The sequence below is a fragment of the Littorina saxatilis genome, linkage group LG8, assembly GCF_037325665.1.
Source record: "Littorina saxatilis isolate snail1 linkage group LG8, US_GU_Lsax_2.0, whole genome shotgun sequence".
NCBI classification, from domain to species: domain Eukaryota; kingdom Metazoa; phylum Mollusca; class Gastropoda; order Littorinimorpha; family Littorinidae; genus Littorina; species Littorina saxatilis.
The window spans coordinates 50,832,136-50,859,635 of NC_090252.1; the positions used below are offsets into that span (position 1 = coordinate 50,832,136).

General features: G+C 40.8%; 2 protein-coding genes and 2 long non-coding RNA genes across 5 annotated transcripts; 3 read left to right on the forward strand and 1 right to left on the reverse strand.

Moving 5' to 3' along the window:
- Nucleotides 1-1,134: 1,134 nt before the first annotated feature.
- Nucleotides 1,135-3,589, reverse strand: LOC138973779 (uncharacterized). 2 transcript variants are annotated; one of them, XR_011458153.1, is made up of 3 exons: nt 2,988-3,552; nt 2,307-2,521; nt 1,135-1,432 (listed from the first exon to the last, which is right to left on the reverse strand). It is a non-coding gene; the product is annotated as an uncharacterized lncRNA (long non-coding RNA). The 2 variants fall into 2 exon arrangements; XR_011458152.1 differs by having other exon boundaries at nt 1,135-2,521; nt 2,988-3,589.
- Nucleotides 3,590-9,835: 6,246 nt separating this feature from the next.
- On the forward strand, nt 9,836-10,441 carry LOC138974713 (piggyBac transposable element-derived protein 3-like). The gene has a single exon (XM_070347434.1). It carries the CDS (start codon nt 9,836-9,838, stop codon nt 10,439-10,441), a length of 606 nt encoding a protein of 201 aa, XP_070203535.1.
- A 25-nt stretch (nt 10,442-10,466) lies between these two features.
- LOC138974714 (piggyBac transposable element-derived protein 3-like) lies at nt 10,467-10,892 on the forward strand. The gene has a single exon (XM_070347436.1). It carries the CDS (start codon nt 10,467-10,469, stop codon nt 10,890-10,892), a length of 426 nt encoding a protein of 141 aa, XP_070203537.1.
- A 4,748-nt stretch (nt 10,893-15,640) lies between these two features.
- On the forward strand, nt 15,641-26,333 carry LOC138973780 (uncharacterized). The gene is made up of 2 exons (XR_011458154.1): nt 15,641-15,761; nt 23,388-26,333. It is a non-coding gene; the product is annotated as an uncharacterized lncRNA (long non-coding RNA).
- Nucleotides 26,334-27,500: the final 1,167 nt, after the last annotated feature.

Here is a 27,500-nt window from a genome sequence, read left to right on the forward strand (position 1 = left end):
ATTCCCCCACGTGTTCATCAGAATAGCTATATAAGCCTCATATTGATTGATTGATTCATTTCAGAAAACTAACGGCGCTGGAACGCTCAAAACAATTTCATTCGCTGTATTCAACCTCTATGGATAACTTGCACATGTCAAAACAGTTGCAACATAGGTACATAGTTGTATAAGGTTAAGTGATAGATTTTGATTACCCTGTGGTTACCATGTTAATGATCTAGTATTTGATTATTGGCATGTCATGTTGTTTTATGTTTTTATCGAATGTTATGCTTGAGTGAATCTTTCTTAAAGGTTTGTTTGTGTGTTCACATAACTTAGCTCAGCTTGATAAGATTAGACAACATTTTGGATGAAATCCTTGAATTGGCAAGTCTCTTGATAGTCATCATCTCTCTGACACCCCCCCCCCCCCCCCGACTTTCCCGACTTAAATCTTCCCGATATTGTTGAAATTTAAAATACATGACAGTATTACCCAATTAGGTCTCCCCTGCGTTTAGTACTCACTGACACTGAAAGCCGAGAACATGATTATGCTCGAATATGAATGAGAAAATACATCGACGCACCAAAAATGAAAAGAGCGGTTACCGAAAACACTACGTGTCAATAATCACGCGTACCAGTGGTACTGTTTTCATAAAATGTTCTTCCAGATCTGTACCAAAGCATACTTACAGAGTTAGTCAACCCATGATGGTGTTGATATCACCGTATAAATATGTCTATGTTTCTGTCATCGTCCGCCACTTCTCAGTCAGTCATTCAATATGTCTGTCTGTCTGTCTGTCTGTCTGTCTGTCTGTCTGTCTGCCTGTCTGTCTGTCTGTCTGTCTGTCTGCGCGTCCGTCCGTCTGTATGTGTGTATGTGTCTCTCTCTTTCTCTCTCTTTTCCTGTCTGTCTGTATGTCTGTCTGTCTGTCTGTCTGTCTGACTGACTGTCTGTCTATCTGTCTGTCTGTAAGCCTGCCCGCCCGCCCGTCATTCCGTCCGTCTCTCTCTCTCTCTCTCTCTCTCTCTCTCTCTCTCTCTCTCTCTCTCTCTCTCTCTCTCTCTCTCTCTCTCTCTCTCTCTCTCTCTCTCTCTCTCTCTCTCTCTCTCTCTCGCTCACTATTATTTGAGAAACGATTCGGTCTGTGACTTCTTTAAATCGTATCTTGCTGACCGGACACAGTATGTCACTCTACAATGCCAGAATTCGTCTACTGCACTAATAAGACAAACCGGCACGGTGGCCTAGTGGTAAGGCGTCCGCCCTGTGATCGGGAGGTCGTGGGTCCCTATAACCCACGTACTGCCCATCTGCACTAGGAAACTGTTCTCTAATTCTTGCAACCGCACAAGCTGGTAAGGTGACCCTGATGTCTCTCCCAGCCATTTCCAGACCCACCGCACAAGCATGCGGTAAGCTACATACCGATACTGCCTGGAAAGAAAAACAAGCATACAGTATTAATGACAGTATCAATCAATCAATCAATATGAGGCTTATATCGCGCGTATTCCGTGGGTACAGTTCTAAGCGCAGGGATTTAAAAAAAAAAATTATGCAATTTATATCGCGCACATATTCAAGGCGCAGGGATTTATTTATGCCGTGTGAGATGGAATTTTTTGTACACAATACATCACGCATTCACATCGGCCAGCAGATCGCAGCCATTTCGGCGCATATCCTACTTTTCACGGCCTATTATTCCAAGTCACACGGGTATTTTGGTGGACATTTTTATCTATGCCGATACAATTTTGCCAGGAAAGACCCTTTTGTCAATCGTGGGATCTTTAACGTGCACACCCCAATGTAGTGTACACAAAGGGACCTCGGTTTTTCATCTCATCCGAAAGACATATAACGTGCGCCACACACAAGACCCTTTTGTCAATGGTGGGATCTTTAACGTGCACACCCCAATGTAGTGTACACGAAGGGACCTCGGCGTTTCGTCTCATCCGAAAGACTAGCACCCACCACCTAGGTTAGGAAAGGGGGGAGAAAATTGCTAACGCCCTGACCCAGGGTCGAACTCGCAACCTCTCGCTTCCGAGCGCAAGTGCGTTACCACTCGGCCACCCAGTCCACAGTACACAAAGTGTACAATCAGGATACTTGAAAACATTCCCCATATTGCTTTGCTCAGAATTAGCACATGCGAATAAATGAATTGTCTTGAAATAAAAATGAATATCTGACAATTAATTTTCATTTTTTTATTTTATTGTTATTTGTTTTTGCACATCTATGACATAAACCTATTTATAGTATCATGATTACAATTCTAAAAAAAAAAATAACTTACTCATTAGCATCCTGTATAGCCCTCCCATACTGCTGGTTGTACCAGTGATAGCATGTCTCCAAGACATAGTGGTCCAAGCACACTGATCTGAAGCCAGGGTGGTCAGTGATGCAGCCCACCCCTGTGCTTACTGTCAGTGATTCCATTTCTGGAATTTCTGACAACAGCGGCATTCTCGGATTGAGCCCATGCCTGCACAGTTTGCGCACTGACACCTGCACACACAAAATTTGATACAAGTTTAGTTCAAATTCTCTGCAGTCTACAAACTCACACAAAAAAATTGATCTACTAAGGCAGTAAAACAACTGAAATGGACAAATTCACAACCAATGGTAGTGACCATTATGTCTAGACAAAACCATAATAAATTGTTATTCCATTGGAACATTGGTATATTCATACGTGTACTGATTTGGCTAGTTTTAGTTTTGGGGACTGCTACTAGCAATGATTGAGTGGGCATACTGACTACTCAGTAGGATGATGTTTTGACTAAAATTATAATCAGGAATGCGCATCACTTTCTGGCATGCATGAATTGCATCAAGGGTAAAAGAAGACATCGCACAAACTTTACAAATTACTGACTGCAAAACAAGCTCTACCAGAATCGATTCTATAATAGGAATATATACGAGGAAGAGTCTCACAATCACTGAATCAGTGGTAGTTTCTTACCAGTTGGTGGACATCAAACGATCGAGAGACTCGCTAAAATCGTCTCTGTCGGGTGTTTCCTCAACCTCAGCATCGGACAGCTCAGGTTCAAACTGGTATGGTTGAAGATCGTGTTCATTCAAAACCTCAAAATCACTACTGTAGCACGATAGTTCCAGTGAAGAAACGCTGCTTGTTTCACTGTTTTCTTCATGGTCTGCCATGCCAATACAGCTGCTGACGTCACTGCGAGGGGAGATCAGCCATGGCTGCGTTTTAGATTCTTACTTCCCTTACCCTTAATTGCAGGTATGAAAACCCACTTTCATTGATCGATATCTATTAAACCAAAGGACTTTGCTTGCCAATATTTTGCATCTGGTACTATTTAGTAATGTTCTCTCAGCAGAATTTTTTTGACCGAGCAATGTGGTTGACCTTTAATACTTTGATTAGATACTGCTCCTTTTAGGTATGAAATGATAGCATGTGCATGTGTGTAGGTAAGCGAGCGCACGCTCGCGCGCGCGAGCATGTGTGTGTGTATATGTGTGCATGTGTGTGTGTGTGTGTGTGCGTGTGTGTGTGTGTGTGTGTGTGTAAGTGTGTGTGAGCTTGTGTGTGCGTGTGTGTGTATACGAGGGTGTGTGTGTGGATGTGTGTATGTGTGTGTGTGTGTGTGTGTGTGTATGTGCGCAGTCTTTGCTTTCGTTTACAATTATTCTCTGTAGTATGTTCCAAGGACAGGTTGGAAGATTAGGCTAAGCCTAAAACCTTTATCCTTATGTAATAAAGTTCTGAGTTCTGAGTTCTGAGTTCTGAGCTCTCTCTCTCTCTCTCTCTCTCTCTCTCTCTCTCTCTCTCTCTCTCTCTCTCTCTCTCTCTCTCTCTCTCTCTCTCTCTCTCTCCTTTGCTGGGCCGTCAAGGTGCAACTCTCTTCCTTCGAATGTTAAAACTAGCAAATCTGTAAATATCTTTAAATCTTCCTTAAAAAAACATCTAAACTGTTCTCTGTAAGTACACACCCACGGTGACATAATTATGTGAATCTTACAGTTCTGTCTAATGTATACTATATTAATATTACTATATAATTATATTCACGTCATATTACATATTAATAGCATATAGTATTCATATTGTTTTACTTCGTATATTTATTAGACTGTGTGTTTCGTGTGGCCGTGGTGCTTATGCCTATTTACTGTACATTTACATGTTATGCCTATATGATTTCATTATATTATGTTGGTTATATGCGTGCGGATGTGTTAGTGTGAATGTAAAGGGCACGTTGTAAGATTAGGCCCTTGGCTTAAAATGTTTACCATTTATGTCAATAAAATGTTCTAAGTCTAAGTCTAAGTCTCTCTCACTCTCTCTCTCTCTCTCTCTCTCTCTCTCTCTCTCTCTCTCTCTCTCTCTCTCTCTCTCTCTCTCTCTCTCTCTCTCTTCCTCTCTGTACACACTTAGCAAGAGAATGTAGGCGAAGGTTACCCTAAGCTGTCACTATGTTACTAATTGAAATCAGTGCTTTTTCAAGAGGCAATTGTTAAAGCAAGGTTTGTCATGAAAGACTGATGTAAAGGGCTTTCAAGTACATGATGAGAGAGCAGCAGACACAACAATTGCAATTCACTGTAAAGGATCCTACTTCATAGGTCACACATATCATTGGTCCGGTTGAGTTGACCACCGTCGTCAGCTGGAAATGTTTATTGTCGCCGTGTTCCTGTCAAACCAACCGAGCTACACCCGTTTGTTCTTTTACACAAGGATTGTTAATTTATATGAATACAAGGTACAACTTGGCAAACTAAAACAAGTTAACTGTATTATGTCCATATGACGAGAATGAGTTCTGAATATACATTAAAATACTTTAGCCCGGGACAAACATTACTCTAAATGCAGACGCCTTCCAACGCATATAGATAGGAAACTGTTCCGTACCATTTTGGTTGGAATTAAATTGTTCTATTGTGGATAGTCACTATTATTCAGTTGCTCTGGATCGCACGCGATGGTCGGTTGGGCAGTCAGATATGTTTGTCAGTGCCAGACCTATTAAGTTAGGGGATGGTTGGAATACAACATAGTGTAGATATGCGGTTCGGAGGTCTATTCTACACGTCATAAAAAAGTAGGCACATGGGTTTTAGTTTTTTTTTAATTATAACTAGTTTACGTCATTGAAACGACCAAATGGCTTAGAAGATTTTCTTATCTTTTCATCGTACCAAATCAACTTTGGGGAGGGGGTTGGGGTGCACATAAAAAATATTCTTACTCACACAAAAAAACTTTAAAAAATCAGAATTCGTTGCCCACTAGATGCTTTGTGTAGCAATAAGCCGTTGTTAACCCGTGATTTGTAAAAATGTAAAAAAAATAATTACAAATCACGGAGCGCGCCCCGCCAGTTGTAAAAACATTTTTACAAATCGCGGGGCGCGCCTCGCTATTTGTAAAAATGTTTTTACAAATCACGTTTTTGCGCCCGATATTTTCTTGTCATCCTCAAAGTCAAGGGACAAAAACGAAACCCCTTGACTTTAGGGGTATTGCGACTCTGTTAATTTTAAGATTGGTTTTTTTCTTCATTACTAGGATGTCCCATCATTGGGAAATTCCGGTCGCTTCCTCCCAGTGGAAAGCTAGCAGTGACAGAGTCGCACTACCCCAAAGTCAAGGGATCTATTAGTCCCGTTTCGCCGTTATCCCAATTCGCCCCCATCGCATTTTGGCGACATTTCTCAGGCCAAGTGTCATTTTACCACCATGTCATGTACCATTAGCTCCACATCCCATTTTGGCGCAATCCCGGATCGCCGTTATCCCATTTCGCCCCAATCCCAGTAGCTTAACATCCCAAGTCAAGGGATCTATTAGATTTCTAGATTGTCTCATCGCTGGAAGATTCGGGTCGCTTCTTCCCAATAAAAAGCTAGCAGCAACAGAGTCGCGCTACCCTTAAGTCAAGGGATCTATTGGATTTTTTTTGATTTTTTTTTTCATTACTAGATTGTCCCAACGCTGCGAAAGTCGGGTCGCTTCCACCCAATGGAAAGCTAGCAGCAACAGAGTCGCACTATCCCCAAGTCAAGGGATATATTAGATTATTTTTTTTCATTACTAGATTGTTCCATTGCTGGGAAATTCGGGTCGCTTCCTCCCAATGGAAAGCTAGCAGCAACTACAGAGTCGCGCTACCCCGAAAGTCAAGGGATCTATAAGATTTTTTTTCAGATTTGTTTTTTATTTATAGATTGTCCCATCGCTGGGAAATTAGGGTCACTTCCTCCCAGTGGAAAGCTAGCAGCAACCTAGTCGTGCTACCCCAAAGTCAAGGGATCTATTATATATATTTTTGTGTATGTATTTCTTGTCCCATCGCTTGCTAGCTTTCCACTGGGAGGAAGCGATCCGAATTTCTCAGCGATGGGACAAGAAAGACATGAAAAAAGAATTACATTTTTTGTTTAAATTTTTACAAATCACGGGTTAACAGGCGTCCTTATTGCGTGCCTTACGAGAAACAGATCGCGTGCAAAAAAACCACGTAATGCTGTGTAGTATTCTTTGTGCTTTGGTTTATCGTCTCTAATTGACCCTATTCTGAGGTCTAAATCTTTCCTATTATCTTTCCGACTCATGCAATGTCACTTTTCTTGGAGATGTTTTGCGAGGAGTTGTGAGCTGAGAATACAGGCGTGTAAGTAGAACGCAAAAATCACACCTTGACTCGATCGGACAGACTGGTTCATGTAAGAGCACTTGACAGTCTCTGTCTCTTATCCCCGGTAGGATCATAAAATCGTGGAATCTGCTGATGTTCGTACTCCCCATCTACTTAGCTTCGTCCAAATAGGCCCACTTCAAACATCACACGCGGAAGACACGACTTGAGCTGGACACCACAGTCATGTTCGAACCACGCACCAAGACACCACGCACCAGTCAGCATTGAAAACAATGTTTTCGCGAGAAATTGACATAAATAAAATCAATCTAAATTGTTAAAAATAAGAGAAAAAAGAAATCAAAGACGGACTATTGAAGAAGTAACGTTTCACTCAGATATATTTTATCCAGCCGGTCATGTCTTTCATTCATCCCTTTTCTTCTGACAGAAATAAAATAACACAAGAGAAATGAACATATGTAAGTAGGATTAAAAGCAAACGGCAAGTTGTGTGAAAAATGTTACTGACCACCACGTGCATGCACATATTTGCTGCCCCCCCCCCCCCCCCTCAACATCGTAATCGTATCGGCTCTGTATCCCTTTGCCCTCGACCTCTTCCCGAACACCTCCCCCCCCCCCCACCCCCTTCCTTTCTTTTTAGTAAATCCCCCCTCAGTCGGAGCGGCAGTTGTCACCACGCATTCGACTTCTTTTTTTTTTTTTAAATAGTATCTCCTTTACAAGCTGATCTGATAATAAAATATCTTATTTTTGTAAGCCCTTAGAAAAAATCTCCCTGGAAAGAAATGGGTTAAAGCATGATGCTATTAAAATATTGACGGGTGAATGCCGGCTACACAAACACACGTACAAAGTACTCATCCTCCCCGAAGACGGAATGTGACCCCCAATGTGGTGGGAACTTAAAAGCGGTCACATACGCGTTTTTCTCCTAGGTACGGGGAGAACGCAGAAAAAGAAAAAGTAGAAGAATGGCCTTTCCGAGCATAATTATATAGCCAGTTAAACAATTTCATTATTTGTAGTTTCAGAGATATGGAGCTTCAAAGTACTGATCCTTATTTTCTGGGAGCATATTTCAGAAGCAGTTATAAATTACATCCAGTGATGCAGTCCACCTGACCTGATCGTGACCTATACTGCTGGCGCTGGTGGTCGGTCACATTACCTTTTCGGTCCACGGCGGGTTATGCAACACAAAGGTGCAGACAGGCCTCTTTTTCACCTAACCAAGGTTACAAATGTTAGTGACCTGATCGTGACCTACGCTGCCGGCGCCGTGTCTCGGTCACATCAATCAATCAATCAATATGAGGCCTATATTGGGGCGGGGATATAGCTCAGTTGGTAGCGCACTGGATTTGTATTCAGTTGGCCGCTGTTAGCGTGAGTTCGATCCCAGGTTCGGCGGAAATTTATTTCAGAGTCAACTTTGTGTGCAGACTCTCTTCGGTGTCCACCCCCCCCCCCCCCACCCCCCGTGTACACTACATTGGGTGTGCACGTTAAAGATCCCACGATTGACAAAAGGGTCTTTCCTGGCAAAATTGCTTAGGCACAGCCGGTTAATAATTGTCTACCTATACCCGTGTGACTTGGAATAATAGGCCGTGAAAGGTAAATATGCGCCGAAATGGCTGCAATTACTGGCCGTATAAAATTTCATCTCACACGGCATTACTGCAGAGCGCCTAGAACTGTACCCACGGAATATGCGCGATATAAGCGTCATTGATTGATTGATTGATTGATATTGCTATTTCATATGTTACGTGGATTTCCATTGGTCAATTGGGCAAAACTGAGCTCAGTGCAAAAGTGATATCGACGACATTTCCTTTATTGCTTCCCCACTTCAAAAGCAAAAACACCTAAATTTAAAAACAAACAAATATATACACAAAGAAAAAAGCCAAGCACCCCCCTTCAATTTCGCAATGACTGATTTTTAAAGTTCTGGTATGGAAACAGTAAGTTCAGGAGCTCGGTTTGACAAATGTTATCGACAAGAGCAACTCTTTGGAAATAACATCACACAAGAAAACTCCAGTTTTGATTGGTTTTAATCGTGATTTGGTACCTTGCCAAAAAGTGACGTTTTAACCCTAAAACAGTACCCCTGATAAGTATGGAGCTGCAAGCTGAAAAAGACAGGTTTAGGTAAATGTGTCATGAAAAAAATGTAATTGAGAGTGCTCAGATGGCATACGCGATTCAAAAGTTCAATATCGAGTGAAACCCCCGCGTGCCCGGATGACGGCGTCAACCCTGCGTCTCATCCCTCCAGTCAAACGTCGGATCTGTTCACGGGTCACTTGCAACCACTCACGATGCAAAGCTGCCTCCAATTCACGTAATGTCTGCACAGGAGGCTGCAGAGCTTGTATACGACGCCCCAGGATGTCCCAAACATGCTCCAGCGGATTAATTTAAGCCTGGCGTCCTTTAAAAAGGACGCTTACATTTTCCCCACCTGATTTACAACACAGACTCTGAGAAAGGTCTAAGTCACTGACTGGTGTTAGGGAGGTAACAACGTTTCAGAAGCTGAGTTGGAGAAAGTTAACTCTCTTGGCAGTAAAGTGTCATGGTGGACAGCATTCAAAATCCACATGCTGAGCAGATCAAGATGAGTTCCAAAAGAAGGTAAGGCTATATTTGTGTAATTATCAACATTTTTAATATCATTACTGAAGGTAATTTGAAGACAAAGGCATAATCTAGAAACATATTTTCTTTTTGTGAATATAGTCCATAGTTTGTGTTATAGGCAGTTTCGATCTGGTGTCCTTTAAAAAGGACGCTAGGGCTAAATGGCCAGAGGTTTTTTCATGTACGGGTTGGGTTTGTTTCAGATTCACTGTGAACGAGGTAATAGATATGCTTGAAGATGATGACTTATTTCAAAGAGCTGACATCTTTCTCGACCCTCCTGAAGTTGATGAGTTGACTGATGAAGATAGTGGTGAAGAAGATGGGGAGTGTGCTGTCCACAACTTGTCCGGACGACAACTGACTGCCAGTGCCACAGCTACTATTGTGGGACTCAGTGGCAGAACTACATTGGGAGAGGAGAACAGTGGTGGTGATGGATATGGCCAAAATCAGGCCATTGATTACCATGCTCAATGAGAGATGCCTCATGTACTTCAAAAAAATCATGAAGCAACAACATTTGAGTATCGACGAGAGCATGATCCCATACTATGGGGGACACGGTGCAAAGCAATTCATTAGAGGGAAGCCTATACGCTTCGGATACAAGACGTGGGTGCTGGCCACACCCCTTGGGTACTGTGTCCAGTTTGAACCCTACCAAGGAGCAAATGGCAGGCAAGCTAATGCAGATGAGTATCCAGGCATTGGAATGGGTGGAGCCGTGGTGGTTGACCTCATCTCTGAGCTGGAGGAAGAGGAGCCGGAAGATTGTTACCATCTGACCTTTGATAACCTGTTTACAAGTCTGAAGCTTATTGACGTCCTCACGAGCAAGAAGATTGGATGTACAGGAACGGTTCGTGCCAACAGGACCGAGCAGTGCCCACTGAAGTCAATCAATGAAATGAAGAATACCAAGAGAGGCACTTTCGACTTTCAACAGGCCGAAAACACAGGAGTGATAGTGGTTCGATGGAACGACAACAACATCGTCAACGCTGTCTCCAATGCAGCAGGAGTCAACCCTCTGCAGTCAGCCTCCCGGTGCTCCAAGGCAGAGAAAAAAACGAGTCAAGATCTCGCAGCCCTTCCTGATCAAACACTATAACAAGACAATGGGCGGGTGCGACAGAATGGACCAGAACATTGCCAAATACCGAGTCTCCATACGATCCAAGAAATGGTGGTGGGCCATTTTCAGCTTCTGTCTTGACCTGTGTGTGCAGCAAACATGGCACATGTACAGGGCAACACCTGCCTCAGAGTACATTCCCATGGATCTTGTGGCAGTTCAGCGTGCCATCGCGGACATCTACCTCAAGAGGTCACACGCTGCTGCCCGCCTGGAGCTCCCTAACCATCCTGTCGGACGTGTGGCAAAGCTGGACAGAAGAATTCCACCAGCAATCAGATGTGATGGGTTGGATCACCTGGTGGAGCACATCTCCAAGCAGAGAAGATGCGCACAATGTGGCAAAAAGGTCAAACAAATCTGCCTGAAGTGCAATGTCCCTCTGCACCGAAAGTACTGTTTTGTGGCATTTCATACTCCTGTGTAATCGGTAACTGACCACTTGACCACTCACAATGAAAGTGAAAAGCTCTGACGTGCTGTACAAAAATCGTTGAAAGCAATTTTGTTTGCACAGATTATTCACATTGGCAGGGTAACAGGAGAGTGACTTGCACCATGTTCAGAGGGTTTTTTTTAAATTTTTTTAAATTTTTTTTAAAATAATGGACAGTTAATCCGTTACTTTGTATTGTTTATAAACCGAAAGTTAAAATATTTTTTGAAAACAAGTGTTTGTGTTAGTAAATTTCATTGAAAACTTTTAGAAACTTGTTCCTTTCACTATTGTGTATGTTTGATAAACCTCTACCCTCTCGATCCTAGCGTCCTTTTTAAAGGACGCTTGAAAAAAATGCTGTAGACACAAGAAAAAGTAAAAAAAATCAGAAAAGAAATACATATTGTGTCTTAGAATTTTATTTGCTATTAAAAAACGCAAAAAAAAACCAAAACAAAAATCTCGGCAAAAAGGGGTTAAGATCTGGACTCATTGCCGGCCATGGGAGTGTTGTTACAGCGTTGTTCTGGAGGTAGTCCACTACTGCCCTGGATCGATGAGGCCTGGCGTTATCATCCATGTACACGGGTCTTGTGGCAAGTGGGTGGTTGTCAAAATGAGTAACGACAACAGGTTCCAGGACATGTCGCATATACTGATCACCCGTGAGGTTGCAGTCATGGGAAATGCAACCCCAAACCATGACTGACCCGCCACCGAATGGAACAGTTTGTCTGATGTTCCTGGGTGTATAGGCCGTGTTCCTGTGCCTCCATACCCTCAGTCGGCCGTCAGTGACATGGAGAAGGAATCTGCTTTCGTCCGACCAGTGGATCCTCCTCCACGTTCTCAGGTTCCATCTTTGCCGTGCCAGACACCATGCCAAGCGTCTTCTCTTGTGGTCATCTGTCAGTCGGGGACGCTTAATGACTCTTCGGGCTGCCATTCCTGCAGCTTTCAAGCGGTTTCGTACGGTCCTGGTTGACAGATGTCGATTTGGAAGCCATGCTCGTTTCAGGACGGTACTCGTTGAAAATGGCTCACGCCGAATTATTCGGAGAAAAGCTCGGTCTTCACGTTCTGACGTCACACGGGGTCGCCCTGACTGTGGACGGTCCTTCACAGCACCAGTCTGACGATGTTTGCGTACCAAACGGCTGATGACTGTGTAGTGGTAGCCAAGTTGACGACCAATCGCTTTGAAGGATGCTCCTGTAGCATGCATTCCTATAATCTGCCATCGGATCGCCTCTGATAATCGTCTTCTCGCCATGTTCACAGAGAATGTTTGCAAATTGTCGTCGCCCAGTGTTAAATACAGAAATTTGCAGCGTGAGCATACTGCCTTTTTTAACATTCATGGGTTGCATGCTGCACGTGCTTCTCACAGGCAGTGGCGACACAATCTTGACGCGTGAACTTCCCAACCTTATTATGGAAACCCATGTATGTCATTACGAAGAAAAAAAATGGTAAAACAAATTTGACTCAATTATTATCACAAATTCATTCGGGGGGTGCTTGGCTTTTTTCTTTGTGTATATATGAAAATGTAATGATCCCAGAATTTAGTTGATCAAGTGACTAAAGACTTTTTGAAAGAAAAGCCATTTTGAAATACTGAAAAGTCAATCAATCAATCAATCAATCAAAGTACAAGAAAAGAGAGAACAAAAAGAAATAATAATCAGAGGGAGGGATATGGAACAGCCAAAACTGAGACAAATACTTTTGTAATTTTTTTAATCAATCAATCAATCAATGACGCTTATATCGCGCATATTCCGTGGGTACAGTTCTAGGCGCTCTGCAGTGATGCCGTGTGAGATGAAATTTTATACGGCCAGTAATTGCAGCCATTTCGGCGCATATTTACCTTTCACGGCCTATTATTCCAAGTCACACGGGTATAGGTAGACAATTATTAACTGTGCCTAAGCAATTTTGCCAGGAAAGATCCTTTTGTCAATCGTGGGATCTTTAACGTGCACACCCAATGTAGTGTACACGGGGGGAGGGTTCGGACACCGAAGAGAGTCTGCACACAAAGTTGACTCTGAAATAAATTTCCGCCGAACCTGGGATCGAACTCACGCTGACAGCGGCCAACTGAATACAAATCCAGCGCGCTACCAACTGAGCTATATCCCCGCCCTAGGCAAGTAAATACAAAATGTCCAAAGAATTAGCAATATATCTAACACTGACAGACTGTGTGATGATATCTTCGACCTCCGGTCTCGATTTTGATATCACTGTCAAAACAGACCATAGCAGAAGATATCATCACACAGTCCGTCAATATTGGGTAATATCGCGCGTATTCCGTGGGTACAGTTCTAAGCGCAGGGATTTTTTTTATATTTAAAAAAAAAATTGTTTATGCAATTTATATCGCGCACATATTCAAGGCGCAGGGATTTATTTATGCCGTGTGAGATGGAATTTTTTTTACACAATACATCACGCATTCACATCGGCCAGCAGATCGCAGCCATTTCGGCGCATATCCTACTTTTCACGGCCTATTATTCCAAGTCACACGGGTATTTTGGTGGACATTTTTATCTATGCCTATACAATTTTGCCAGGAAAGACCCTTTTGTCAATCGTGGGATCTTTAACGTGCACACCCCAATGTAGTGTACACGAAGGGAACTCGGTTTTTCGTCTCACCCGAAAGACTAGCACTTGAACCCACCACCTAGGTTAGGAAAGGGGGGAGAAAATTGTTAACGCCCTGACCCAGGGTCGAACTCGCAACCTCTCGCTTCCGAGCGCAAGTGCGTTACCACTCGGCCACCCAGTCCTTGACTTCGGTCCACAGTGGGTTATGCAACACACTGGCGCAGGCAGGTCTCTTTTTAACCTGACCAAAGCTGCGAATGTTAGTCAAATCAAATTTATTGTTTTTTGGGGTCCCGCCAACCACTTTGGGTCACATCATGACCAAAATCACACGAATGTTAGTGACCTGATCGTGACCTAATGAGTAATAAATATAGAATGTGTAAAAATCCCACACAACTACCTAAGGTCGGACCCAAACTACTACAAAGTCACACACAAACACCAATAGTTAGGACACAACTACCTAAGGTCGGACCCAAACTACTACAAAGTCACACACAAACACCAATAGTTAGGACACAACTACCTAAAGTCAGACCCAAACTACTACAAAGTCACACACAAACACCAATAGTTAGGACACACCTACCTAAGGTCGGTCCCATACTACTACAAAGTCACACACAAACACCAATAGTTAGGACACTGGGCAAGAGTTCACACACAAATACCTATCAGGTCGCACCCAAACTACTAACAATTATACAAGGGCAGGTAAGACATACTATATCCTGAGTTATCTCTCTTGGAAATTATAATGAATTTATTAAAGAGACTATAAACCCCAGCTCTAATTATAGGATCTTAGGGGACTTTTTCTAACTCTAAGCTCTCAAATAACTATCATACATACTAAACAATGTAAGATGGTAGAGCACGTGGCCAAATTAATTTGCGGCGACCAGGGTTCGAACATGCAACCGTATGAATACAAGTCCAAGGCGCTACCACTGCGCCAAGAAGGTCGCCGTGCACTGCTTAGTCCATTATGACCGTATTTAAACTGCCACAACTTCTTTATTTTGCATAGGAACAATATTGTTCTTATATCAAATTAGGTATTTGGTTGTAGACCATGGCGCTTTGAGGTAATTGCTTTGGTATGATAAGATAAAGCGCGGCCGGTATAAATAGCCAAATTTCATTTTCATTCAAACAGATACACAAAGAGATGGAGAGAGATACAGAGAGGGAAATGAACAATTTGGAGCGCCCACTCGAATCTGAGCGTATTTGGGGCGGCTGGTCACAATTTATTGACACCAGGGACCCGTTTTCTGTTATGGAGCAACCAATATTGCCTCCCCAATCCGGGATTCGAACCAGCGCAATGCGCTAACAGACTTCGCTTCTTGTCCCCACTAAGGGAAAGAAAGAGAGATAATAATACAACTTCTGTTTCGACTCAGGCCACATTTCGGGGCTTTACTCCGGGTTCTCCAGTCTGCTCCCCCCTCAAAAATATTCTCAAAAAAATTAATGTTTACTAGGTTGGGTCTGGTGCACTCCAAAGTTGCGAGTTTGCCTTTGCTGAGAGGGCTGCCCAAAATACTGAACTAATTTTCAGTCCCTTTTAAGTATAATTCTCTTTAAATATTGTAATTATTGTATTTAAATTGCATAGATGTAATCTACATACTCTTCTGAATAATTTGATATAAGAACAATCTTGTTCCGATGAAAAATAAAAAAGTTGTGGCAGTTTAAAAACGGTCATTATGGACTAAGCAGTGTACTTGAATAAATTCATTATAATTTCCAAGAGAGATAACTCATGATATAGTATGTCTTGCTACTGACAGTAAGAAAACACGAGTTACCTGCCCTTGTATAATTGTTAGTAGTTTGGGTGGGAACCGTTGGCATTTGGGTGTGAACTCTTGCCCAATGTACTAACTATTGGTGTTTGTGTGTGACTTTGTAGAAGTTTGGGTCCGACCTTAGGTAGTTGTGTGCGACTTTTACACACAAATTCTGCACACAAATGCCAAGGTACCCTTATAACCACCTCTGTGTGTTTTAGTGTGTGTGTTAGTGTGTGTGTGTGCGTGTGTGTGTGTGTGTGTGTGTGTGTGTGTGTGTGTGTTTCGTTTTGTGTGCAGGGGTCAAACTGGTCAGGTGCTACGAGACGTTATATCTAAATAACTTTCAACAAGAAATGAAGTACATGGTTCCAACCGGGAAGGTGATGACAGGATGGGGCGGAGTGTACTCCGTTCCTTATTGGTACGTTATCAACAAGCTCCTCGTAGTCTCCGTCCACACCCTCTGGCGACCGCTTGCTTCCCTTTACATAATTAACCACGCACTCTTGCGACCGTTTTATTTCCTTTACCTAATGAACCACGCACTCTTTCGACCGCTTCTTTCCCTTTACATAATGAACCACGCACTCTTGCTACCGCTTGCTTCCCTTTACATAATGAACCACGCACTTTTTCTACCGCTTGCTTCCCTTTAGCCTACATAATGAACCACGCACTCTTGCGACCGCTTGTTTCTTTTAAATATTCAACCACGGACTCTTGGGACAGCTTGCTTTCCTTTACTTATTCAACCACGCACTCATGGGACCGCGTGCTTCCTTTACAAAATGCACCACGCACTTTTGCGACCGCTTGCTTCCCTTTACATAATGCACCACGCACTTTTGCGACCGCTTGCTTCTCTTTACTTATTCAACCACGCACGCTTGCGACCACTTGCCTCCTTTAAATAATGCAGCACGCACTCATGGGACCGCTTGCTTCTTTTACAAAATGCACCACGCACTCTTTCGACCGCTTGCTTATTTAAAATATTCAACCACGGACTCTTGCGACCACTTGCCTCCTTTACCACGCACTCATGGGACCGCTTGATTCCTTTACATAATGCACCACGCACTCTTGTGACCTTTTGCTTTTCTCTACATTATTAACCACTTACTCTTGTGACCGCTTGCTTCCCTTTACATAATGAACCAAGCACTCTTGCGACCGCTTGCTTTCCTCTACAAAAATTAACCAGGCACTAGACCGGCATGGTTGGCCTAGTGGTAAGGCGTCCGCCCCGTGATCGGGAGGTCGTGGGTTCGAACCCCGGCCGGGTCATACCTAAGACTTTAAAATTGGCAATCTAGTGGCTGCTCCGCCTGGCGTCTGGCATTATGGGGTTAGTGTTAGGACTGTTTGGTCCGGTGTCAGAATATTGTGACTGGGTGAGACATGAAGCCTGTGCTGCGACTTCTGTGTGTGGTGCACGTTAAATGTCAAAGCAGCACCGCCCTGATATGGCCCTTCGTGGTCGGCTGGGCGTTAAGCAAACAAACAAACAAACAAACAAACCAGGCACTCTTGCGATCGCTTGCTTCTCTCTACTTAATGAACCACGTGCTCTTGCGACTGCTTGCTTCCCTTTACATAATGAACCACGCACTTTATGCGATTGCTTGCTGCTCTTTAAATAATGAACTACGCACTCTTGGTGTATGTGCGTGTGTGTGTCTGTCTGTGTGTGTGTGTGTGTGTGTGTAGAGCGATTCAGACTAAACTACTGGACCGATCTTTATGAAATTTGACATGAGAGTTCCTGGGTATGATATCCCCAGACGTGTTTTTCATTTTTTCGATAAATGTCTGATGACGTCATATCCGGCTTTTCGTGAAAGTTGAGGCGGCACTGTCACGCCCTCATTTTTAATAATAATAATAATAATAATAATACGAATATTTATAACGCGCACATATCTCACCAACAGGCGACTCAAGGCGCACATACACTCATTCACACACACGGAAACTTAAAGTCACTAGCACACACACACCATCAACCATTAAAACATGTACAGTTATTCAGGGTGGGATGGGGTGGGCAGCGTAGAATGCATGGATTATTTGGAAAAAAGGAATGTCTTGAGTGCAGATTTGAATGATTCGAGGGACTGTTGTTGACGGAGGGGGAGAGGTAGTGTGTTCCATTGGCTAGGTGCTTGGAAAGAAAATGAGCGTTGACCTGCTGTTTTGAGTTTGGTGTGGGGGATGTTGAGCTTGAGGGAGTCAGCAGATGATCTGAGTGCTCGTGAAGGGACATAGAGAGAGAGAGAGTCGGAGAGATAGGCAGGGGCGAGACCATGGAGGCATTTGTAGGTGAGAGTGTTGATTTTGTAGGTGATACGGGCAGGAACGGGCAACCAGTGGAGCTGATTTAGGAGGGGGGTGATGTGATCTCTCTTTTTCTTTCGTAAGGCAAGACGGGCAGAGCTATTTTGAATGCGTTGGAGACGAGAGATAGAAGAAGAGGGAAGACCCGCCAGGAGAGAGTTACAATAGTCAAGACGTGAGAGAATGGTGGAAGTGACCAGTTTGGCGGTAGCATCTGTGGTGAGGTACTTGCGGATAGTGGCGATGCGGCGGAGTTGGAAGTAGCAGGTGCGAGAGACAGAAGAGATGTGTTGTTTCATGGAAAGGGTGTTGTCTAGAGTGACTCCGAGGTTTTTGACAGCAATTTTTGGTTGAAATTTTGGTCAAGTAATGTTCGACGAAGCCCGGACTTCGGTATTGCATTTCAGCTTGGTGGCTTAAAAATTAATTGATGACTTTGGTAATTAAAAATCTGAAAATTGTAAAAAAAATTATTTGTTTTATAAAACGATCCAAATTTACGTTCATCTTATTCTCCATCATTTTCTGATTCCAAAAACATATAAATATGTTATATTTGGATTAAAAACAAGCTCTGAAAATTAAATATAGAAACATTATTATCAAAACTAAATTTTCGAAATCAAATTAAAAACACTTTCATCTTATTCCTTGTCGGTTCCTGATTCCAAAAACATATAGATATGACATGTTTGGATTAAAAACACGCTCAGAAAGTTAAAACGAAGAAAGGTTTTTTTTTTTTTTTTTTTTTTTTTTTTTTTTAAACCTCAGTTGCATGCAGGTTTGCTACTACAATTATTTGTTTGCCTTATCATTTTTTTTTTTTTTTTTTTTTTTGTGTGGCTTGGAGCAAACCTTCTTCATAGGTCTTTTCTTTTCTCTGTCAAATGTGTACATTTTTATATCAATAAACCTTATCAGTAAACTAATATGTTTAAATAAATAAATACATAAAAGTAATCATAACATAAATTTATTCCTAATGTTCAGCTCAGTTTCCAATAATACACCCAAATCTAACTTTTTCCCATATCTAAATTTTCCAATGGTCATTTTGGTAATTAAAATACAATAATTCACAAAGTAAATATAATCACTTTTCAAACTTTCCCTAAAATAACCCAAAAATACATTTTCTTCATTCAAAATGATGGCAACATGTATTTTCTTATACACAAAATCTTTACATATTTTCCAACCCTTCATCACCTCTTGGCAACTAAAAAAGAAATGTTCAAGGGTGTCTAATTCATTACAAACTTCACACTTATTCGATGTTCGTAATCCCATTTTGTTTAATAAAATATTGGTTGGATATATTCTATGTAATAGTTTCCAGTGCAGCAGACGTAATCTTTCTTCTTTTGTGCTGTTAACGGCCAGTAACCAGTTTCTCTTATCCAAATCTACATTATGTTTTCGTTTCCAAAAATCACAGGCACTCGGAATCTGGACATCAAGATCAACTAAACATTTTCTAATAAACTTTGCTGTTATATTACCACCGTTAACAATGAAATCCTGCAATGTAAAATATTGATATGGTAATGTGTCTGTACGTCTGGATTTAAGTGCTGTGCATAATGCATTGTATTCAAACTGTCTGGATGGTTTATAACCCACTTTTTGACATAAATCTTCAAAAGAAATAATAATACCATTTTCATTCATAACATCCTTTACAAATGAGATATTATGTTTTATAAAATCTTTAAAAAAATAGGCATTTATGTTTAAATTGAATATTCATATTGTTCCAAATGCATTGGTCCTTTAATATTACTGGTGTAAAATCATACTTTTCACAGAAAACACTTTTATTGTCAAGCCAAGTCAATAACTCTTGTTTCCAAAACAATGATCTGCAAATATTGAGGCCATTCATCGTTTTCGAAGATGCATTTGAGTCAAAGCACGATAAACCAATGCCCAGACATGACAGACAATATCTTGGAATAACAGACCAATACTTTTGTGTGGAGTTTTGCAAATTAACAAGCCAGGAAATCATAAATGAGTTGTGCATATCTACTACGTTTATCATATTCAAACCACCATAATCTTTTTCTTTACACATAACTGTTCGTCTTACTTTTTCAAATGCGCGCGTATTTGAATACTTTTTCTTCCAAATAAACCTAAACAAAATGGAATTAATACGATGTAGAACATGATGAGGTACTGCCAGAGACTGGAAAATATAAACGAATTGAGATATAAGAAAGGTTTTAACAATACAAATTTTACCTTGTATACTTCAATTTCTCTTTGACCAATTGGCGATTATTTGTTGTATTCGTTGAATTTTCTTTGACCAGTTTTCCTCTAAAGACGATGCGGGTATATTGTTTGAAAAAATAATTCCAACAATTTTTACTTTGCATTTCCATTTAAGACCAAAATACTGATCTGTACACAACTTTTTGGACCCTATCCACATGGCTTCCGTTTTGTTAACATTCACTTCCAAGTTTGAAAAACGTTTAAATATATTCAAAATGTATAACGCCCTTTCTAGATCTATTCTATCATGCAAAAAAAGAGTGACGTCATCAGCATATAATAACAGTTTTAGGACCGTGATGGGTGATACCTCAAAGGGTGACATAGGCAGATGGATACCCTTAATAGCTTCATCAGAACGAATCTTGATCGCCAACATTTCAAGGGCAATAACAAAAGCCATTGGAGTGAATGGACATCCTTGGCGAATGCCAGTTTCCACAGGAAAAGGTTCGGATATCCACCCTGTATAATTAATACAACTTTGACTATTGTTCATCAGGACAGAAGCCCATTTTTTAAAATTATCACCAAAACCAAATTTATCAAATGCAAACAAAATATAATCTTTGGGTATGGAATCAAATGCACGTCGAAAGTCAACTGCTAATAAAACTCCAGGTTTATCCATTGTGTTCATAATATCTATGGTATCATCAATGAGTCTAATCATGTTACTTATTTTTCTTCCTTTCATAAAGCCAACTTGATTTTCATGTATAATATCACCTATTACAGTGGAAAGTCGCATTGCTAAACATTTCGCAATTATCTTGTAATCTGTATTTGTCAGAGATATTGGTCTCCAATTGCCGAGATCGTCCCTAGGTAAATCTTTACCTTTATGAATTAAGGTCAGGACTGCTTGTTTTTGAGTGGGCGATAATTCGCCATTAACAAATGATGCTACAAATGAGGCATGAACTACATCCCTTATCTTCAACCAAAATACTTTATAAAAACAGGTAGTGAGGCCATCAAGACCTGGGGCTGAATCGTTATTTAATAATTTAAGGGCAATAGTTAATTCCTTCGCGGTAATCTCCAAGTCCAATTCACCTTTTTGGTCATTGGAGAGAAATGGTATATTTAAATCTTGTACAAATTCGTTTGCGCTCATCTGGTTAAATTCCGCGCTTTTTTCATATGAGTCTTTAAAAAATCGTACTTGTTCTTTCATAATCTCTTTCTGTGTATTAAATACCCTCCCGTCCTCTGTCTGCAAACGATCCATAATTTTCATGTTAGCTTTACTTTTTTCCAAATTCAAAAAATACTTTGTGTTCTTCTCACCTTCTTCTATGAACTGAACGCGAGAGCGAACTTGGGCACTCTGGGCTTCTTCCAATGAAAATACCTCAAGCTCTATTTTAATTTTTTCTCTTTTCATTAACAGATTCAGATCTTCTGGATTATTTGTTAAAAGAATGTCCGTTTCATCCAAAACCTTCTGAAGAGAAAGCTGGGAATTATTTTGTTTTCGCTTTCTTCCTGCTGCATAGGCTGTGCAAAATTCCCGCATTTGAATTTTTAATAATTCCCATTTTAAAGAATCACCTAAACATTTATTTTGCAACAAAAATGCATCAATCAAATTATTCATTAAATCAACAAAACCTATGTCTCGCAATAACTGATTATTAAATTTCCAGTAAGAAGGTCCGCGTACTATGTTCACAAACTGAATTTTCAACTCAATTAATCGGTGATCTGAATGTGGTACTGAGACCATGTCACAAAATAATGTTTTATCAAACAAGCCACCAGAGAGAAGAATATAGTCAAGTCGACGGGCTATGAAAGGGTTCTTCCTGCTCCAGGAGAACTCCTTTTCGTCGGCATGAAACAAGCGCCAAACATCATTCAGATCGTTACTATGCAAAACATTTTGAAAATTAACAACATCAGACTTTTTATGTTTTTCACCACTCACAATATCTATCTCGTTATTCAAAACACAATTGAAATCCCCACAAATTATTTTCTCACCTTCGAATTTTTCAAAACACGAATTAACTTGTGCCCATAATTGACTTTTTTCAAAAGAATTATTAGGAAAATAAATATTCATCAAATAAAGAAAATCATTTTCAAATGTAATTTTTAAACACAAAATTCTTTCTGTTTTAAATACTAATTCTGCTTTACCACCAAAACTTTTTTTTATGAGAATAATTTGTCCCATGCTCTGACAGGAAACTGAAGAATGAAACACTCTTCCACCCCATTCTCTCTCCCACTGATCTTTCACATCGTCCGTAATATATGATTCCTGCAAGCATATCAAATCATATTTTCTTTTTTTTAATAAATCAAATATAGATCTTCTTTTTCTTTTGTTACGTAATCCTCTTACATTAAGAGAGCATACCGAGATGCTATTCATAAAACGAAGAAAGGTACATAAAAGCGTGCTATCCTTCTTAGCGCAACTACTACCCCGCTCTTCTTGTCAATATCACTGCCTTTGCCGTGAGCGGTGGACTGACGATGCTACGAGTATACGGTCTTGCTGCGTTGCATTGCGTTCAGTTTCATTCTGTGAGTTCGACAGCTGCTTGACTAAATGTTGTATTTTCGCCTTTCGCGACTTGTTTTTACATAATGAACCCAGCACATGTTCTTCTGCCACCAAAGAAGCTGTTTATATATGTTTCAGGATAGGGGAATTCTTTCTTTTAAAATAACGTCTGATTGTTTCGTTAATTAGTCAGTGCGTTAGATGATAGTGTCATGACTCTGTCGGTGACACTAAATGTCAGTGCTACTTGATTTTGCATGCCAACAAATAAAGGTAACGGGACAATAATCACAGCCTTCAAAATGAGTCAACTTAGACAGCCGTACACCATATGCTCACACTATAAACAGGACAATAATCACAGCCTTCAAAATGAGTCAACTTAGACAGCCGTACACCATATGCTCACACTATAAACAGGACAATAATCACAGCCTTCAAAATGAGTCAACTTAGACAGCCGTACACCATATGCTCACACTATAAACAGGACAATAATCACAGCCTTCAAAATGAGTCAACTTAGACAGCCGTACACCATATGCTCACACTATAAACAGGACAATGATCACAGCCTTCAAAATGAGTCAACTTAGACAGCCGTACACCATATGCTCACACTATAAACAGGACAATAATCACAGCCTTCAAAATGAGTCAACTTAGACAGCCGTACACCATATGCTCACACTATAAACAGGAATTCAAATACAGTCTAATTGTACTCCTGAAATGCGGATTTTGTGAAAACGTGGAATGCGCTTACAGGTTATATCCAATGAAATGCTTTCGTTTGATCATGTCACGCTAGTACGGACTGACAAGTTATTATTATTATAATATTTGTTGTTGTTGTTGTTGTTGTTGTCCGTGGTGCATATATACTTGACTTCCTTGTTGCAGTGACCGCCGCTTTAAAGTGGAAGTGTGCGTAATGGTTCGAGCCTGATGACTCAACGATAGCCGCTCGAGGAGCACACAGATTGGAGTAACGGAGCTCATCCATATTTACTTTAGCTTATGTACATGAAAAGCAGACACGCCAGTAACCCGGTTAGGTAATTGTTTTGATCAATAATTCGGAATATAAAAATGTTAATGCCTTACGCTGTAAGACAGCTACATTAAAATACTTTACCTTACTCATGTTTAATCAGAATTATTCTTTGTAAATATCACACGGTGAAAATTGGTGTTTTGCATTCGGATCGCGCATCTCTGATTTATGTGCCCCATGATCACGGGGCTTGATACTGACCGGTGTAACACGAGAAAATTACTCCCACGAGATTTTTACTCCGGAGTAAACATTTCGTACGAAAAAGTTACTCCCTTTACGAAAAAAGCACTCCCCCATTGCACGAGAAAATTATTCCCCAAGACAGGTGAGTTCCGAGTAAACATTTCGTACAAAAATGTTACTCCCCTGACGAATAAATAACGAATAAATTACTTCACCCCAACACGAGCAATTTAACTTCCCATGCCAGGTGTACGAAATTTTTACTCCCTTGTCCCCTGTTAGTCTTGGTAGTGGAAGGGGTGGAAGGAGGGTAGCGCGACATTCGTGTGCGCGAGATCACTTACTTTCATAATCCCTTCGCCCGCATCCCATTTTTGCGTACGAGATTTTTACTGGAAGTACAAAAAATGGGGAGTACAAATTTCGTGGAGGGAGTAATTTTTTCGTGCTTTGTGGAGTTCTTTTCTCGTACGAAAAATGTACTCGGAGTAAGAATTTCGTACGAAATATTTACTCCGGAGTTAATTTTTCGTGGAGTACATGTACAAATTTCGTGTTACACCGGCAAGGTGGGCCAGGTGAGTGATGATTCAAGGCTCTGGGAAGTGATTCCTTTTCTGATGACTCAACGATAGCCTCTCGATGAGCACACAGATTGGAGGAACAGAGCTCATCCTTATGTATTTATCCATGCGCTATCGAGGATTAAGGCTGTTGCTGGCTCGTTATTTGTTTGGTTGCTGGGTGTTTATCGAAAAATAACTAGCCATACAAGTTTACAGATGTAAAGAAGCAGAGGGGGAAATAAATGAAATTATTCCCCCCTCTGCTTCTTTACCTATGTAAACTTGTAGGGGTAGTTATTTTTCGATAATGACCCAGCAACCAAACAAATAACGACCCAGCAACAGCCTGAATCCTCGATAGTGCAATGGGTTGAGAGGTTGTTCTGTTTCGGTACTACTTTTTGCGACTGAAAAGTTCCGAACGCTCTAATGTACGAAGTATATACATCTCTGGAGCAAACAATACAAACATACCGCATTTAAATTAACAACTACAGGCCTGAACACATGAATCTCCATATAAAATCCATGAGTTCGGTTGTTTTCTGAATCTCATCTGCCGTGCTCAAGCCGTTCATCACAAGCAATTTCCCAAGGCAAGTAACTCATACTTTGTCTAGCGACAAGAGTAGTTCCCCTTCTTTTCACTCAGTTCCTTCGACAACAGACTGCAATCCGACGGTCAGTTTTCAACAATATTTCATTTAATAAACAGATCACACGCAACCAAATGCACACATCTCATCAATTTAAACAACATAAAGGGGTTTCATACACTATTTTCCCCTGAAATCTGAACTTCATACAGTTTTTAACGTTGGAACACGGGTGCAAAAGTTCGTCTGCTAGTCCCATTTGACGAAAAAACATTATCCTAAGCGATACCAAAACATATACAGAACACACAATATCTGCCTTTGCCGCCACAGCGGAATAACAGCATATCTGTGTACTTGATTTTAGCCCAAAATAGGAAACCTGACAAGAAGTGTTAACAGAATGGAATGATTTGCACGGAACTATACAACCGCGCATTAATCGATCGCCTGCGCAGGTTGACTGGTTGAGAGAATAGGATTCGATCAAACTTTCGCAAAAAAAACTCCTCTTTTCTTTGAATAACTGAAGAAAGGAGGAATAAAGAGGTTACACACCTCGTCTCAGTGATTATAAAAAATAATGGTCTCAGTTCGCGGTCATGAAAAAGCTCGTTAAAGCTCGCATTTTTCATGATCCGCTAACTTTGACCATTATTTTTGATAATCACTGAGACTCGGCATGTAACCTCTACATACTTTACCTTACTCATATTTAATCAGAATTGTTCTTTGTAAATATCACACGGTGAAAATTAGGATTTTAGAGTTAAAAGTGATTTAAGGTTTAACGATAATTGTAAACATTATATATTGAATTTAGTTAATAGTAGTATGTTATATAGCGAGATTGAGGAATATATTTGGCAGATAGTTGGTCAGTGGGTAAGCGAAAGCTAGGTTCCTACGACCAGTTAATAATGTAGATACGAATTAACGCCAATAACGCCAAAGTTTGTTTAACGTCAGAGTTACCTATTCTCGGCCAAACCCGGCGACTTTGCACATATCAACGCGGGTTTAGAACGATCGGTATTGAAATTTAGTGTCAGAGACAGACTTGCCAAAGTTTGCTTATGATAAGGAGTTGATAGGAATGATATGTCCAGAACCGGTTTATCGTGATATTGTCCAGCACATGTTTGACCATGACTTGGCGATTTCACAGTTGTCTTTGGCATAAATTAGAATATCATAGGAATAGTCACCTGACGTAGAATAGCCAATGGAAGGGGAGAATAATGAAAGACAGAAAAGGATATATAGGATTGAAATTAGAAGAATCGCTCTTTCGACCTCTGGCCAAGAAGAAGATAGACGTCTGTTCGTATCCAGTCAACTACTGCTCTGACGGTATGGCAACATTGATTCTAATAGGATTAGGAATAGGATGTATATTTTGTATTATATTGCGATTATTCTTGAAGTAAATTCTTAAACAGTTTTCCAGTTTTGTGTGCGGTATGCCTCAAGCTTCTCTCTCGTCTAAAGGTTTTAATCGTGATTATCATTCTTTCTTGTCTATCACTGCGTGATATCTGTGCGCTCAACTATGTGTGTATTCGTGGTGCAACCGCACGTTTGTTTGTAAGTTGTTCGTTAATCATTGTACGTATGTGTGTACTTCCACTGTTATACGTTCTATGTATTTCTAGTGGTAAATCACCAGGGTTTGCACACCCAGCAACCCATGGCAACCAAACATAGCAACCACACGTGGCAACCAAGCACCACACTTTCATGAGTTAACAACACGTTCACTCAAACACACTAAGACAGATAACTGTAACTTAAAGAGAATTGTAGTGTAGCTAAAGAAACATCTTGGAAACGTGGAAACATTATTTAGAGGCAGCGAGCAACATTCATTTCGCATAAATACATTGATTTTCGAGTCGGTCCAATCCTTTATTACTGAATCTGGTCGTCTAACGTGAAGGATTAGCCCACGTACTGGTATTGTGTATGTTTGTGTGCAGGAGAACGTAAACCCGCCTCTCAGTGTTGTTGCATCAATAACATATAACATAAGTAATAATCATCATTGGGTTTTTGTTTTTGTTTTGCTGTTGTCGATTTCGTGTGTGGTTTTTTTTTTCTTTTTTTTTTCTTCTTCTTTCTTCCATACATTCGTAACGATTTATGCACCCCTCTCCATGAACATGTACATTTATCTGAACTTACTTAATGCATGACTGTCTCAGCATCGATGTTCTCGTCCCACGCGCTTCATTCCTAGTCTCACTTTTTTTCCCTCCCTGTCAGTAGATCCTCTTGTTTTGATTAAGTTCCCCATACCCCCCTCCTACATTTTGTTCTTTTGGTTAATAATTGTGTTGTCCACCATCATGAAAACTTGTGTAACTTAGCATTGTTATGGTCACGTCAAATAAGCATTTGCTTGAGTTCGTGTCCTAGCTGCATTTTTGTCAATTGTTTCATGTCATGTATTTTGAATAAAATTGTGTTTAAACCAAAGAAATATCTTCAGGCACCATGACAACGCTACACACCCAGAGCATTATATAGTAGCAACCCGCGAAACCACCCGTGCGATATTAACATCATATTTCCTACTCACTTGTTTTACAATATGAGCTCATTCATATTT